General features: G+C 36.3%; 1 protein-coding gene across 3 annotated transcripts in view; it reads right to left on the bottom strand.

The window, feature by feature from the left end:
* Positions 1-18,205, bottom strand: part of ASCC3 (activating signal cointegrator 1 complex subunit 3) — a 268,045-nt gene that overhangs the window by 215,730 nt on the left and 34,110 nt on the right. For all 3 annotated transcript variants that reach the window (XM_082047295.1, XM_082047293.1, XM_082047294.1), the window contains 4 exons: positions 10,111-10,231; positions 7,183-7,390; positions 6,290-6,431; positions 5,597-5,722 (listed from right to left, as the gene is read on the bottom strand). In XM_082047295.1, coding sequence (XP_081903421.1) covers positions 5,597-5,722; positions 6,290-6,431; positions 7,183-7,390; positions 10,111-10,231 — 597 coding nt within the window. The remainder of the gene's footprint in view (positions 1-5,596; positions 5,723-6,289; positions 6,432-7,182; positions 7,391-10,110; positions 10,232-18,205) is intronic.

Raw genomic sequence — 18,205 nt, 5'->3', positions numbered from 1 at the left:
TGGGTGACAAAGCAGAAAAAGAAACACCACAGACAGCAGAAGAGCGCTAGTGCCAGAAGTTTATGAGAGATGCTACATTATGTTTTTACGGCTGCTGAACTGTGAAAGGTTGGCTGCTCCTGATCTTGTATTTAGCTTGGAGAAGAGGAGACTGAGGGGTGACCTCATTAATGTTTAAGAATATATAAAGGGTGAGTGTCACAAGGATGGAGCCAGGCTCTTCTTGGTGACAACCAATGATAGGACAAGGGGTAATGGGTACAAACTGGAACATAAAAGGTTCCACTTAAATTTGAGAAGGAACTTCTTCTCAGTGAGGGTAACAGAGCACTGGAACAGGCTGCCCAGGGAGGTTGTAGAGTCTCCTACTCTGGAGGCATTCAAGACCTGCCTGGACGCCTTCCTGTGTAACCTCATCTAGGTGTTCCTGCTCCGGCAGGGGGATTGGACTAGATGATCTTTCGAGGTCCCTTCCAATCCCTAACATTCTGTGATTCTGTGATTTGCAGTGGCTAATGGGACCAGGTAGGAAAGCTAGCTACAAAATTTTGGATTTGTATCAGTTTGTATCATGAGTTTCATGTTCACATCTGGATTCTTCCAGACGCTGATTCTGTGACATTGTAGAAAAATCTGTCCGTGGAATAATTTAACGAACCATGAAGTTAAACTCTTCAGAAAAGCTCTAATACTTTCCAAGGAAGTTCTAACTAAACTAAATACTTTGAAAATACTAGCCATAAGATTTGATATAATATAGTGCCAAACCTAGCTAAAATGTGTTATCTCTTTATCCTGAAGTGCAGCAGAAGGTGCACTCTGGTTACATTGCCAATCCTACAAATAAGAACCTCCTGTTAATGCCTGTGCCAGTTTAAGGCACTGCTGCTCCCTTTGTGTTGGTTCATAGAAGTTTTGTCATTTTGCCTTATATTTGTACAAAAGAATCAAATACAAAAATGAGTCTATACATCTTTAAAATGTCGTTAAAATGTCATTTGTTAGAATTAATATTTAGAAGAATACTTTTCTCTCATCTCAGCCTCTCCTTACATCAGTTTAAGGAAACAAGAAAAACGTAAGTAATCTGAACTAACACTTGAAAACATTTAAAATGAAATATTCCTTTAGCTTACATGATCCAAAGGTTTAACTTTTGGATAACAGTTCAAAATAAACATGGACTCATCATGAACTCAGTTCTGACCTTAAGAGTTTTGAAGATTAAATTTAATAGTGTATTCTACAATATGCATATTATGTGGTCAAATATTCAACTCAAACTGCTGAAGATGTGATCAAAATCACATAACTGATGAGAAATGGGGAGTCCTTAAAGTTACTGTTGTGCAAATGAAAACCTACAGACTAAAAGGAAGCTCCTATGACACTTCAAAAATTCTCACATGAATATTCAGTTGAAAGTAAAACACTTTTTTAAAGCAATACGAACTAGCCTGTTTTAGACTAATTCTACCATTTTGTCTTTTAAAAGGAAAATTAAAGGTAAATTTAACTTTTTGACAATTTAGTTTCACTACCAGCAGTATGCTATGCCTGTACCTTGCAAATTCTCTTATAGACCTCCTTTGTCTGTTAAAAGACAGAGGTGACACAAACGTAAACCAGTAGCTGAATAGCAGAATTTTGATCTGCTAGGCAGCATAAATATTAAGTTGAATAACGAAGACTCTTTGTCCTTAGACTCTGCACCAACACTGACTGCCCCCTCCGCTGTCTGTTTGAATACTTAAGCTACTACCAGCTGTATTTTCTAAAAATACTTTGCCTGTGAAATTCAGTCTCTTAGCTATATAAGCACATCTTCTTGGTCTGTCTTTGTACATTCTCAAACCCACTCTTGTCAATGTACCTGATACAAACTATTTGTGAAGAACTGATTTTATTTGGTATTGCTACTATTGTTCTCATGCTTTTTCTTATTGGTCGCAGTTCAGAGTGAAGTTTACTTCTTTGCAGTCCTTTGGGAAAACTAAAGCAGTTCAGGTTATTAACCTTGAATGAGCAAAGGTACCATTGGAAATTTTCAAACCAAGATGTAAGATTCTTTATATAATGGATAGCATATAAATTTCTTTCCCTTAAAAATAAATATGCACCAGACATTAAAAAGCTTCCCATAAATCAAATCTAAATAAAAGCTTCCCACCACAACACAAACTAGAAAGTCAGCTCTACAGTACTTCTCCTGACTAGCTACCCTCTCCACACTTGGGCAAGGTAGTTACCAAGTGAAGAAGAGCCTAGGAGAAGGCCCAGGAATTTTTTTATTGTACAAAAAATGCTGCACTCTGTACCTGAAGCAATGACCTGTATGTTCCACAGATGTCCCTCAAGTTTCAGAGGGCACATGTTCAGATGGAAAGGTCAAAGTTTTCTGTAGTGCAAACCTGTTTTGCCTTCTGTCATCTGATCACAGGTTGTGACAGCAAGCAAAAGGAAGTTGGACCTTAAAGAAGAGAACCTATTATTACCAAGAATGTACACAGCAAATGAATCACAGAATGGCTGGGGTTGGAAGTGGCCTCTGGAGATCATCTAGTCCAACACACCTGCTGAAGCAGGTTCACCTGGAGCAGATTGCATGGGAATGCATCCAGGCGGGTTTTGAATGTCTCCAGAGAAGGAGATATCACAATGCCTCTGGACAGCCTGTTCCAGTGCTCTGGCACCCTCACAGTAGTTTTTCCTCATGTTTAGATGGAAACTCCTGTGCTTCAGTCTGTGTCTGTTGCCCCCTCATCCTACCATTGGGCATCACTGAAAAGAGTCTGGTCCCATCTTCTTGACACCCACCCTTGAGATATTTATGAGCATAATGAAGGGGATCACCGTGTCTTATTATTGTGTAGAAAAGTAGCTTCACAGAGGTTATCAGCAGTTTATGTCTCTCCCCAGCAGGCTGGCACCCCACAGCTTTCAGAGCTCAGGGAGGACTCCCCCTACCCAACTGTGCTAAGCACCAGGTGCTCTGACCTGTCCCACCTCCTCCTCTTTACAATGGCATTGGGGCAAATGAGAACTCAAATACTTAAGCCTGAAAGTAAGTCAGTAAAACTGTTCTTGCAAAGTAGCAAAGTAATCTATATTCTGGATGTAAAAAGAAAATTTTACAAGGTGAAACACCTTAGAAAAATCAAAGTATTTGTTTCTTTGAATACTAGGACTAACAGATCTTAGTACCTTGGGGAGGGAAACACAGCCAGAGCTGGCTCTTGGCAAGGTAAGAAACTCGCCAAAGTGTAACAGAAATGGGGCTGGTGAAATGGAGAACAGGTGAAAACTAATCAAATAAACTCAAAGGAATAAGAATATTTATCATTTTTAAACCCATCAGGATTTCTCCATAAAACAGCAAGTGCTTTGAGACCTGTGTGATAAATACCCTTGTAATGGCAAAAATAGACCATTTCATTGCTCTGAGCTTTTTTTCCTGGAGACCTTTATTATTATGGGCTGCATGTATATTGACTCATTAAGCAGCATGAGTACCTTAATCTGTATGTTTAGACCAACTCAACGTCTTACAACAAAACCCTACTACTAATAGCATCTCATAATAGTCAATAGTAACAAAACTCTCAATTTCCTCATGATGACTTTAGATGCTGCTGTGAACTATCTACATTTACAGTCACATCTCTTTTAGGTAATCTTGCAACCATATTTTTGCTGCATTTGCTTATACTAGTTCACCAAAAGAGAATAAAGCAAATTGACAGAAAAACTTCTTGCCCTCTAAACTGACTGGAGTTTATTGGCAAAAGTTTTAAGCATCAACAAAGATTTTATGAACTCATATATCTAGAACAGCCATACAGAGAAAGTAAAAAGGAATTTTGCCCTAACCAAGTCACTACTTGAGCAAGCCTATCTTAAACAATACACACACTAGCAATGTCATTCTCTACTCGATAAAGGTGTTATTCAACAGGATTGAAATCTGAGTCACACTCACAGAAATGGGAGTCTGATCAGTCCTGAAACTGGAAAAACTATTCAAAATTTGTCATCTTTTGCTGCAAACGGATACCAAAGTTGGGGGTGGGAATTAAATGGATAAGTATTCAAACATTCAAAATTGTATTTGCTGTTGACACTCCTGTTTGATGTCCTATAATAGGAAACATGGAAATGTTCTGAAGATTGTTTCTATTTCCGAATTTCAGTGTAAAACTGAAAAGTATAACTCTTGATGATACACAACCTACAAAGGAGATTAATTTGTGAAATATGTATAACTGATGCATTTTGTAACATTTATTTTTAAATGTCATATGAGTAAAAATCTTCAAACCATTTATTTTCGATATTTATTTTTCTGTCAGAACTATATTTTTTCTGAAAAAAAGTTATTGTCTCTTGAAATATTGGTACTTCTTGCAAAAAGCGTACAGATTAGCAGGTAGTATTTAGCTTAGGAGAAGGACATTTCATTGCAAAAAGCTGTCATGCTGAAAATTGTCTCATAAAAAGTCACATTTTACCGCTGCAGTGGTTCAACTTTTCTATCTACTTATGCTGTTAGTCACTTCATAAACATGACACCAGGTACTGTCATCCAAGCAGAAAAAAACAGATTCTGATTCTAAAATTAAACTGTCTTCTATTTTAAAAGAGTTAAATCTTTATGTGAGGCATGATGTTTACTCAGAATCCCAATAAAGTGGTTTGAGTAACCATATTAGATTTATATTCTTTCCTGTTTTCCCACAGGCAAAAAAGTGGGAAACATTTTTCCATGTTGTATGCTGCTGAAGAGCAAAGAAACATAAAACCTTCTTCAGATGCACATACAGCTTGCTCTTTATGTCCCTGTTGAAATCCATAGCAAAATCTTCAATTCACCAACAGATTTGTCATATAAAATGAGGAGCGGGCAGATACACGTGATGGAGAACTGCAAGTTCTAGACTGTAAATACTAACAACAAATTTAGTTCCCTTACCTCAGCTTTTTCACCATTTTAAAATGGTTAAAAGTTTTACTTGCATTTTTCCCCTCTGTCCTCTACTTACTGTCATCAGGGTTTTGCTAATAATTTGCCTTTTTCTGCTTAAAGAAGCACTATTCTAGAAAGTTTTGCACCCCACACATTCTGTAACAGCATCACTCAGTAAGCTCACAACTCATCACACTGTGAGACTAGACTCATCAACTGCACAATAACGTTGTGCAGTTCCAAGTCAATCTGCACAAGGCAAGACACAGAAGTCTGGGCTCATGTCTCCACACAGTCTCCAGAAAGAGAACAGAATCGCCATCATCTTTTCATTTTAATGATCTGGGTCACAGCTCAAAACCATAAAGAGCTGCACAGGTAATGCCAAAGGAACTGAGAATTGCAAGTCATGAAAATGTAGTTTAGAGCAGGAATTTCTTCCATCTGAGTCATCGTGAAGGGATTATATCACTGAACTACAACCCTCAACAAATATTCTCAAAACTAGCAGCAAAGAAACTAACTGGGTGCATTTACACATCACAAACCACAGCATGAATTAGTAATATTTTCACTTAGAGTTTGTAATATAAAGTAATAACTAACTTAGTATCTTTGAAATGGTTTACTCACCTCATCTAAGTCTTTAATATAAACTATTTTCTCTTCAATACCAACAGGCATTGGTTCACTATGGGGGATCTTCACCTCTTCATACATTTTATTGTTTTCTCTCTGAACTGTTTCTGGTAAGAACACCTAAAACATTATTACAGGAAAATTAATTGAAAATATGAAAACAGAAATTGTCATTAAATATAACCCACTTTAAACAATGGTTCATCACTTTCCTTCAAAAACTGAATCCAAAAGAAAAGCAATTCTCACTGATTCATTTCATAAATACCACTGAAGCCCCAAAATGGAAAGTAATCAATTTTACCACCCAGAAAATGGTTCCAAAAAGACAAAAAAGATAATTCCATTTTATTATAATTCAAAAGCCAATAATAACAAAATGAATGCTTTACAAAATTCTAAAGTCAATTCAATGGTTTCAAAACAATACAAAGAGAAAAACAGTATCTTAAATAATTAAGTGACCCTAGAAATAAAAACAAATACGTGATTTTAGATTCTTTCTTCCAGAGTAAAAATAAAACCAAAATATACAGAAGTGTTTAAACTCTTCTGCAAAGAAGCACTGCTTCATATATTGGACTCTGATAAGGAGGAGGATCTCTAAGAGAACAAAGGGAACCCTGCTGTCCATTATTCGCTGGGAAACATGTACTGTTCAAGAAGGGTCATGCACCAAGCACATACCTTTGCACCCCCAATGAATGCTGATGTTTTCATTGCTTCAGCTCGGGAATCATAAACATGCGGATAGCGAATTTTTTCGAAGTCCATCTCTCTCTGTCTACCTAGGACCGGCATACTTCGAGCATTCAAAAGTGCCAGTTCCCTGTGAGCAGAAAAATAACTGTAATAAATCTGCCCATTTTAGGCAGCCATTACAATGACTGAATGTGGTGTATTAGAGCAAGAGTGGTGGAAATGTAAGGAAAAATATTGCATAAAATCATTAACAAAGGAATTTTACACTGTTATTCTCTGGTATCAGTTAAACCAAGTCTGTACAGCACATTGTTTAGATAAAAATCAAAAGCTCAATCCAATAAGTGCAAGGGTTTCGTAAATGAAGTGTTGCCTCTTTTTAAGCAATACAGCCACATGTATTCACAGTTAAATACCAGTCCGCTACATTTTTCTCAATACAAAACATAACAGCTTATTTGCTCCTTATGCTCTCCCGCCTCTATTCCTCCCACTACCTTTAGCTGACAACATGGAAAATAGTACCCATTAATCTCAAGAGGGAAAAAAAGAAAGATAGTTCTGATAGATTTAGTACAGACTTCACAAATCTTAAACAAGCAGTGTGTGTACATGAACTAAGAAAGATAGCCTGCCCCTCTAATCTGCATTTCCAGCCCACATAGATGAGACCAAGAAGATTCTCATTAAACAGATCGCTGCTTTCTTTCCCTGAAAATTAGGTTTCATATTAAAAAAAAAAAAATCTAAACTTGTAATAAAACGCGACTTGAAGTTAGAACCACCAAATCACCAAAGCAAACTAAAAGAATATAAACTATTATGATGTGTTGAAGTAGCAATTACAACAGCGTTTTTCAACTTTTGGCATTTATTACCTTTGCATCCGCAGCTCTTTGGGATCAAAACACATTACTCCTTCTCCAGAAACTTCTCCATCTTCCCCAGCTTGTCTTTCTTTTCTAGCATTTCGCTTTTCTTCCCGACGATATTGTTTCATTAACAGCTTTTCTTGTTCAGACTGAATTGTAACTTGACAACCATAATTGGGCTTAGCATTTTCTGCCATAAACTTCTTGCACTGTTCTGCAATAAGATAACAGGTATGCATCTCCATAAGTACTGAATTTCACCTTTGTTTACCCCAGTTTACTTCTAAACATTTTGAGGGTTTTTTTGTTTTCTTGTGGGGGAACAAAGGAAGGTATGTGCTTTTAAAGATAGTTTAGCTTTATTAAGATGACTGTGCAGCAGTTGGCCTCAAAAAAAATCTAAAAGTACCACCAGCTCATGTCCCAAAGGTAAGATGTTTAAAGTTACCACTCTTAAGGAAACAGAAGTTCTTCATCCCAAAGCAAGAAGATGGGCTAGCAGCAAAAGGAAGGGCTTTTTTTTTCTTTTTTGTATCTATGATAACTTCATCAGTGGAAATGCCATTTATCTCTCCTCTTACATGTATACACCAATGAACAGAATGGTGTGAAAACAGATTAAACAGGCTGTTTTTTTCAAACAGCCTCTTTACATAACAATTAGTGCATATTTACTAGATAATGTGATTGTATTGAAAGCACACTCAGAATGCAATTTCTCTAAACAAGTAAGAAAAGAAATCCTATTCTATACAACCACAAGGACTCCTCCCCTTTATGTGGATAAGCAGCAGGATTGAATCAAGAAGAGACAGAACCACAAAACAATTACAGTAAATAAATCTAGGGGAGCAGGAACCCAAAAAAATCCCAGTCACATCTGCCCTGCCGAGGACATTACTGGCCAAAACCAGAGACACAACCACGTGTTTTATCTGCAATGAGGTGGAGAGATTTGTTTGGTTTCTAACTATATCAGTGGTTTCAAACTTCTATTTTCAAAATTCTGCAAATAGATTATTAGTTTATGTAAGTTTGACTGTGTATGATGCACTTAATTCAATTATGTTTCATATGTACTTCTGCAGTCAAACTCAAAAACTTGTCATTTTTTTTTTCATCAAATAAACAACCTACTTGACTGATGTTTCAAACTATTTGTGCCAGTTAGTTTTCACCAACAGTGACAGAGAAACTCCTCCATCTCACAACATGCAAACTGGATAAGGTGGCTATAACTTGTTATATAACATTGACAAGATTTTAACAAACTGTCAAAAAGTCCACGTTAAAAGTATCCTATCTGTAGCTTTAGCTCGCTCTCGCTTTAAAAGAGGACAACAATGGATGCAATTTCCTGACTAAATTTAATTCAGACTGAACACACTAGGGCAAAGAACTGTTAACTTGATGTCTGGTAAGCAGAACAATCACCTTTACTGCTGTGGAAGTAAATTACATAAGAAACAGTCAAATAATAAAGCATGCTACAAAAACGAAGTACACGTACAGTTCCTTGACTTGTGCTTATTTTATTAGTCAACTCAAAGTTGACTAAATTTCTGCAGACACAAACGATTCTCTTCCCCAAATGCAATTCCGGAAAGACAAAACTTCAATCCCTATTATAAATATGATTTTGAACAATTTAAAAGAAAAAAGCCTTATTAAAATTAATCAACTGAACCTGAGGCAGAGCATCTTCAATCTCAGAGAAGATACTCAAGTAACACTCACTTCTTTACCACAGTGAAAGAAGGGTTCTCCCATCAGTGAAAAAAAACATACAATCACTAATGCCTTCCTACTCTCTCAAAAGCACAACACTGAAAATTTTCTTCCTCCACATTTTAGCAAAAATCGCTGTAATAGATTTTACTGATGGCATAATGAAGAATAAATTCATAAAAGCTTCCAAAACACTACTGCTGCTAAGTGAGAAGAAAATATTTTTGTAACAGAAATCTGCACATGGGAGAAAAACTATAATACTTCGGTTTCTCCTGAATGTATTTCACATTATTTTTTATAAGGAAAAAACACCAAGACACAAAATCTTGTTATACTGGTAGCAAGACATTTCACTTTGAAAGCATGAACAGATAAAGTCTAAACTCGTCAGAAAAAAGTTAGTTAACTATCAGCACAATAAGAGGTGAACTTTAAATATTTGCCTATATAACATTTAAGATAAACATATTAAAAATAGATTATTTGCATTTTGAAATTATTGTAAGGATACACAAGTCCCCCATTACTAGTTTTATTCACATTTTCCTAACTCCATATGCCATGAAGATGCAATGAGTTGCATGCTGCTATGTCCATGGACGTTTTATCCCAAGGCACAACCCATTCACAATCAGATTTATTTTTGTCAGAGAAGAAAGTGAGAAGACTTGTTTCTAACTGCAATTTGTAAAACAGATTTTAAAAGAATTAGTCTGTGCAGGCAATTTCTCTTATAAAAAGCAAAATCACAGTATAAAACCTGAACCCCTTTTTTTTCCCTCTCCATACTTAAGCTCAACTTTATTTTTTTGAAAGTGGTTGTTACTGTGCTTTTGCTTCCCAAGACCTGCACTTGGTGATAGTACAGCAGTACAGAGTAAGCAGGAAAGCAGAAGAGGAATAACCAAAGGTCAGCTTATTTCCAGAGTAATCTATTAAAACAGATACAGTACAACAGTGGATATATTTAAAAATTACACATGCCCATAGGCAGTTGAAGAATAAATAAATATATGAAATACATATGTTTCCTTCAGTATAATGAAATAATGAGTTTTGTTTAAGCCCATATAAATATAATCCCATTTTTCTTCTTTCAGTTTGCTTTTTAAATACAGACACACACTACTGTTTGAAATATAATTGAGTAGTTAGAAATCTACTTTTTATCTGGTTTAGAATAAAAATTTTGTAGTCACTTACCTTGCAGAGTCTGGAACCTGTTATCATTTGGACAAGTCAAAGACCTTTCTAGAATCAGAGATCTGTTCTGCAGGAGCTTTTCTATGAGTTCGAGCCCTTCAGGGCCTAGCAGCTCAAATAACTAAAAAAGAAAACAAAGTAATAAGTCGTCGTCCAAATTAATGTAAATTTATAAATAGGACTGCAATATTTAAACCAATTAATGAACTTCATTTCCAAGAAACGTAAAAAAAAACCCATCTAAAACATTAAAAGCACTTACCTGTACATCTTATGTATAATTATTTTGTCAAAAATCAAAGCATTACAGAAGAGCAGTAAGTTACTAAAAATCCATTCTTGATTTCTAATACCGCTTAAAACAATTTTTCTCCTTTTTTTTTCAACTTCTAAAAAGTTAAACAGGGCAGTTTCTCCTTAGTGCTCTTTAACTTTGCTGCTAATACTGCTCACACAACTTCAGGTATCAGGTAAGAATAAAAGTTATGATCTAATTTGATGTGATGTTCTACGAAATAGTAAGACTTCGGTACCATAGGGTCCAAGTATTTTTGTTCTAACTATAAAAATGAGGGAGAGATCTCTTTCTGTCCTCTATTAAATTTGCCAATTCCCTAACAGAGTTTTTCTGTGATTGTCTGTGACTACTGCCTTCTGGGAACACCTCGAAATAACTTTACACTGCCTCTTCATATATTTGCAAAATTTTGAACTCTGCTAAGGGCATCAGATCAATGATCCCTTTTTTTTCATGCCAATCTGTACTTCATTATATAAGCTGTCATTTAAAAATGAAAAAGAGTTTCTATGAAAAGCATAAGGTTTGTGCAAATTAGTACAGTGATGGCAGAGTCTGCAGAAACCATGAAATAGCAGCTCTGAAATGTATAAAGTCCTGTATTTCTTTCATTAGAGTAACCAGTGATGGCAAATTGGAGAAGCAGTCTGAAAAAAAAATGCAATAAATATGGACAAATAGAAAATTGTATACTCAGATAGAAAGAACAAACTACAAAAATACAGAACAGGGAACTGCTGGCTAGACATCAATTCTGCTGTCAAGGATCTGAAGCTGTGATGGATTTCTTTTTATCCAGCCTTTACTAACAGTGATCATTAGTTCTTGTCTTTTACATAGATATTCACTGTCACTTTACTGCCACATTTTAGCTAACATTATCTAAAGATATAAGATGACCTTGTTTTTATATTTCAAAAGAAAGTGGTAAATTAGTACCTGTAAATTTGAGAAGAAGGTATTTTTTCCAAGGAGCAACATGAAGTGTATTTGAAATAGCTTAATTGTAGAAAGAACTGAATACAAGCTTGCTTCAAGTTTGCTAAGGTCCTGTTGACTATGGAATACCAGCAAAATGAGGAAACAAAATGCTTTCAATTCAACCAGATTTGGGCTTAATCTAGCTTCTCACAAAGGCAGCACACAATGTAAGTATATTTAGTCTTAACATGTTATCCCCCAAAAAACACCCCAAACCAAAACAAACACACGTCACCACCCCATTACTCCAGAAGGCAAACACCACTTTATCTCTAAAAATCTAACATAGACCTTCAGCTCTGCACAGGACTCCAAAGCATGTCTCTACTTGGAAGCTGTTAAGAACAAGCTAGAAAAGCATCTATCATAAAATATGAGTTTTGATGGGGAAATAGGTGACATTGCTTTTTGGAACAGGAAGATATTTCTCCACTCCTGCTTTCCCAGTATGTTCTGAAAAAAAAAATCCCATCCATATCAAAACTATTTAAACTAATTGGAACAGCATAGCTGCACAAAGAAGCAGTAATGTTACATGATTGATGCATTCTACTTCATGGCCAGAGGTCATGAAGTAAAACTCTATCACTTACACCATTTCCAGTGAGCCAGAGGCCCAAAAGAAGAGGAATAAGGTGAAATTACAGATCCTACTCTCCATACAGCCAAACTCTCCAGTCAAAGAGAACCAAACCCATAGACAATTACACATCACAGACTCTGCAATGCTCATGTGGTGAAGGTCACTCCATTTTGCCTTCTTGGCCACTGGACAGAGTGTGGTCTTCATTTACTACCAGCAGTTTGAGAACTGTCTATATTACCTAAGTAATCTCGCTGCTGTCTGAAAAGGAAGGAGGCTTGCAGAACATTTTAAACAGCTAAGACAGACTGAGCTCTTTGTTCAATACTGAGGCGAAAAAGCTAAAGAATTCAGAAGACCAGAATCAATGACCTGTTCTTATTGACAAGATGTACCCCACAGCCACTAGAAACCTGCCAGAGATCATGGGTGGAAATCAACCACTGAGAGCTAAACAGAATTGCTGAGAGATGGAGAGTAAGATAAAAGAGCAAGAACTGGCACCCACCTACCACTGATGGTAGAAGCAGTGGCAAGGGTAGAAAAAGTTTGCAAAGGGCAGAAATAACTAAGCTTGAGGACCTGTAAGACCAATATGTTATTAATCAGATGTGTTCACTGCTTACTAATTAAGGTATTAAGAACTACCACAGAATGCTGCTGTTTCAAAGTGCAGTTCTTTACCTTCTCATTTGTTTTGGCTTTCAAAAACATGTCAGTGTGCATTTACACAGCGTTCTACCATTTCAGAAAAGCTTGGACACTCATTGAAGTTTTTAAGCGTAATTTTCAAATTAATCAATGAATTAAACAACTACTTGAACTTCTATAACAATAGATATCATTAAAGATCTAAGCAACACCTGTGCCTTATGGTGAGTCATGAAAACTGGCATCAGTTGGAGAGAAAACATCACTTGTTTGAATCCGACCTCAGTAAAGTGAATGCTGAGCCTGACATCTTCAGAAATAGCACAAAATGTGCTTTCTTAAAAAACAAAATAAACAAAACACCAGCACCACTACACCTCACCACCACCTTTCCAGTGTAAGAATTAAAATAATTACATTTTTAATGTTAATAGTCACACTACCCAAATAATTGTGGGCCAAAGTTTGTACAAAGTAACCACCGCACTACTGCTGTCAATCTTACACTAGAAAGCACTTACACTTTATAGTGACAGGTTGATTGTATAAATCAAAGAGAAAGGAAGAGAAAATTAGGAGCTGTGTTGAACTGCCTTATGTCTACTAGGAGAAATGAAGCTTCAAGGCAAGAAAACATCTGACCGTGAAATAAAGCATCCTTCTTTCACCAAGATGTATCTTTCCTATAGTAGTTTTATTTTATTTTTTGATGGTATAAATTGAAGTTACCAACACAGGCTGGAGTGGCTGAACCAGCTGTAAGAGAGCAAAATCCACAACATGCTTCAGGATCTACTAATTCTTCGCATAGTCCTGCCCACCCCAGTTCAGCCTCATGCTTGGGTGTTCCGCTGAAGGCACAACATTGAAGTGTCTGCTTGCTAAAATTGCTTTACATGTTGATTTACAAAAAAAGGAAATGCATTACTTGTCATGGAAAGCTGTGTCATTTTCTAATGCACAGAACAGGCTTCCTTGTGGTGCTGCTTAAGATGGCTGACCTACTACTGCGCAGAATATGTCCACGAAGAATCAAACCCCACAAACAATAGCAAAAGAAAGGCAAAGTAACAATTCATGTAAAATGGAAAGCTCAAGAACTTATGAGGCAAGTTGTCAATCCCATCTACTCTTAAGGCTCTCCACATGATGAAGCACTAACCCCCAATGAGCTCCATTGTTAATCTGGGCAAATATCCAGTGTAAACTGCATAGAATTTCTTCATATTTACTACAGAAAAGCAGAACTTATTCAAAGGTTTTATGCGGTTGAGACAACATTTTGGATACATCATGCTTCTAAACATTTTGCTTTCTCTTCTAGACAAGAAAAGACAAATTGAAAAACTGCAATGCACTCCTAGCAATCCAGGTAGCTTAAGAAGCTAATTATTATGTTTCATTCCAAATGAAATGCCTTACATTAATCAAACCCAGGAGTTCGCAGGGTCATATCCAGTCTAACAGTCCGTGAGATGAAATTTTTAGCATTCAAATGCCAGCTAAAGCAATGAATCTTAGAAGGACAGTAAGGCTGGGGACCACATTGATGGCAGCTTAATGGGAACTTTTAATGAAGAAACTACCAGAGTTCACAGAAAGGTTTTGGAAATATTTTCAACGCTTTTCTAGCATCAGACTTATTTCTAACATCCTGAGCTTCTGCTGCTCATCTCAAGTGTCCAGTCCAAAAAGGGCACAATAGGGAAATTTATGCCTGAAATAAAGATGGTGTGGGTTTGAATGGCAGACCCATGTTATTGGCACTGCAACTTGAACGTTGTTAATGACTTCAAAGGGTTGATGGAAGAAACATTAAATAATGTGTAAGACTGCATGGAAAAAAAAAAAAAAGAAAGAAAGAAAAAGAAGAGGAAAAAAAGGGGTTCTCAGACCAATAGTTACTGAGATCATGGCTCTTTCAGGATAGCCTGGTAGGAAAAAACATCTGTGCAATCCTGTTTGCAAAAATCTGTGAGGCATCTGACACAGAAAGTGGCATAGTGGCATAATTCTGTATTCATCTGTATTCAGTATAAGTGTAAGCATTTTGGATTTGATGCATTATTATACATTCTGGCCTGAAAAGTCAATGTCCAAGACCCTGACAACAGGCAGAGGAATCTAGTGAATGTTAATAGCTGCCTTTTTATTAAGTTATGATATAAACTAGACAGCAGGCAACAGCTGGGAGAGGCTGTGTGTCAATCAGCAGTATCTTGAATACCAGCCAAACTTTTACGTTCCCTGAAGTAACAGATTGTGCCCAAAACGCAGCCCTGACTGCCTTCAATAATAAAGGTCCCACATGACTTCAGCTACTACTCAGTAACCATAAAGACATAGATGAGTGTGATATATGGTCACTCATATTTGTTTGAATGATTTTTACATTTCATTTTATGTGCATACCCCTAATACCTGGAAGGAAGGGTCATGAGTAATCAATCTAGAAACCAAAGGACAAGATGTGTCATATTGCATTAAAAAGGTGAGGCAGGGTTCCCATGCTAATGATTTCTACTGAACATATACTAGTTACATGGCAAAAGCAAGAATTCACAGACAGAAGTCTTGCAGACAGACAGCAGTCTACCTGCCAGAGCAGGTAACAAGCAAGAAGCTGAACCCCAAAGAGATGCATGACATGGTACATTTTTTCAAGTAAGGCTCAGCCATTAAAAGTACAACTTTATTGTTGAACTCACAGCTCAAGATTGAAACTAGGTTTTACTCTGAATGTTAAGCAGCTACTGTTTGATTCTCAATTCTATAAGGCACAATTCACAAGGAGTTTTGGATGTCCTTAGTGTAATCTCAAATATGGAGTACAGAACTGGGAGCATTACTTTGACATAATAAACAATCTGCCATCACAAGGGCATTTTCATTTCTGCATCTTCTATGAGGTGGGAAGGGATCTTATAAATCTCAGAGTATATTTTGTTTTTCCAGTGTAAACAAAAATAGACTAGGAACAGTTCTTGTACCTTGCTTGAGTCTTAGTACTAAGTAGTGCTTTGCAGCAATAACTGAAACAGAAACCCAAATCTATCAACCAGTGCCTGTCCTCTGTGTCTCTCTACCTCTAAAGCCTAACAGCTGGTCTAGGTTCCAGAGTACCACCTACACAACTAATTGCTATGCCTGCACTTCGTGGCTTGTTTGCAAATGATTTTTGCTTTACAAGGCACAGTTTTCAAACAGCATGGAAAAATCATAGTACAATCAAGTTTCTTCTGTTCTAGTAGCTCTTAAGTAATTGAAATGATTTCTTCATTTCAAAAATTACAGGAAAAACATTACTTTTTCCTTGGCTTACAGGCTTATTATAAAAGCTGCCTGGATATAGTACCCAAAGAGTACAGACAGAAAAATTCATATTAGCTGTTGCTTAAAAGATTCAGTAACAAAAACAAAGACATTGCAGATAGAAGTGCATAAGAAAAATGAACACAAACTTCATGGATGGAACTGACTGCTTATTGTTACTGTGCTACTGAAAAGTAATGGACTCTCAGCACCTCCTATATCTGAAGATTACAGAAGAACTGTAATCTTTAAAAAAGAGATCTTTAAAAAAAGATCTCAGATGTTCTGTATTTTCATGTTTTTATAGGTTGATTAAAACAAGACAAACCAGACAAAGCATTTTACCATTGTTATTAAAAACAGATGTTAAGCATGTGAGAAAGTCATTCAGCTCTCAGATCTGCTTTTCCTTTTTCAAGCCTTGCATTTTTGAATATATAGCCAAGCACATTAGGTCCACCTATCCAGAAATGATCTTCCAGTCCTAGGAACCATTTCCACCTAGGAAACTTGCACAGAATCTTAGCAAGCTCAGTTTAAGTGCACTGCCTTCACAGTCACTGGGTACTTCAAGCACTTTGAAGATAATAGCTGATAAAGCTGATAAACTACATGTATGCAAAATGCATTTCTGATCAGTATTCCTCAGTACTAGGCCTGAAAGATTCTCACATCACAACCTCAGCAACCACTGGGGTCAGATATGACAGAAAGACGTGCCCATGGACAGGCATCTTCATGGGACAAGGAGCACCTGGCTCCCAGGCAGCCTCCAACAGAACCAAGTGGCAGCTTCATGGGGATGAATGACAAGCTACTACTTGTCATCAGAGAGATCTTAAGGGTCTGTCAGTGAAATCAGTTAGTTTTGAATTTTACTTTCAGTCGACAATCAGAAGAAAATAGTGAACTAAACACAAAGTTATAAATAGGCAGATAAAAGCAGAAAAATTCTAAGAAACCCCCAAAGACAGAAGGCTGAGTAAGAAAGCTGATGGAAAAGTTTTCATATAACATTGTCCTTGGGAAAGATATTTGCATAAATATAATGCATTTATGACAAATTCTTACTTAACATTCAACTTTTGGTTGCTAATCTCATTACTACATTTGCAGTGCAACAAGCAGTGCTTGAAATCTGGTCTTCAGCCCGGAACACGTTTTTAGTCCAGGTGTAAAAGTTCAATGTGCAAATAAAGACACAGCCAATTATACTTTTTAACACCGTCTCTCCTCAGCACATTGGCATACCCTCTATTTCTGTATTTCTGTATCCACAGATCACTATACAGTTTTACTTCAACTACATACTAGTAGAGATAAATGAATCACAGCAAAAAAAACTTCTGAAACAAGTATTAAAACATGAAAATGAATTTCTTAGAAGACTCAGCCTACAGGTACCTGTCCAGATGTCTTTTAAATCAAAATGAAACCTAAAGTTAAACCCCTGATCAGTTACATGAGAAAAAAAAATAATCTTATAACAAGACTCAAAAAACCCGACTATCACATTGAAAGCATATGCAAATATTGCTTAATAGGCTTAAAACTGTTGTCTTACCTATTTAATTTCCTATCAGTTTTTATTAGAGATATCTCTTTAGTATTCTTCTTACATTAAAAAATAGTTTAATCTGTCACAGCATAATTCTAAGCTTTTTCCAGCTCCGTCTGCAAATCCATACTAAAACTGCTTACTGTACTCAACAAAGAGACAAGCACAAAACCACAAAGCACCTTACTAAATTTTCTTAATATTTTAAAGTGAAAGTAAGGAGACTGGAGAGATCACCATCAGTGTTTTAACTAATTCCAACTTATACAGATTCACTCATTTTGAAAATTTCAAACATATAGCTATGAGGCAACTTCCAACAGATTATTTTAGCCTAAAGACTTCGGTAATTAGAAATAATGTCAAACCAAGCTATAAACAGCAGACTACTGACATGCATTTTGAAAATGAAGCCCTAAAGACCAATTTAAGCATAGAAAATATTGCTGTTACATGATTTCTTAAACTAGTATTTATCTTCAGAAATATTCTGGGATCAGCTGTTTATGAATTTTGAAGAAAAAAAATGCTAAGATTAGCTAATTGCTGCATTTGCCACTTTTCTAAGCACATGGAGCAGTCAAATTTGTAATTACTGAATGCATATTTGTAAAGGTACTAGAAAAATGCCTACATCACTACTGCAATAATATAAACCTGAATTCTCCCTGCCCCTTCCCCCCCAAAAAAAAGTAAAAAAACCCCTCTAAGA

The sequence above is a fragment of the Streptopelia decaocto genome, assembly GCF_964273445.1.
Source record: "Streptopelia decaocto genome assembly, chromosome: 3".
In the NCBI taxonomy this organism is placed as follows: Eukaryota; Metazoa; Chordata; class Aves; order Columbiformes; family Columbidae; genus Streptopelia; species Streptopelia decaocto.
Note: the sequence above shows the minus strand (reverse complement) of the source record. Positions and strands in the feature narration are given on the sequence as shown.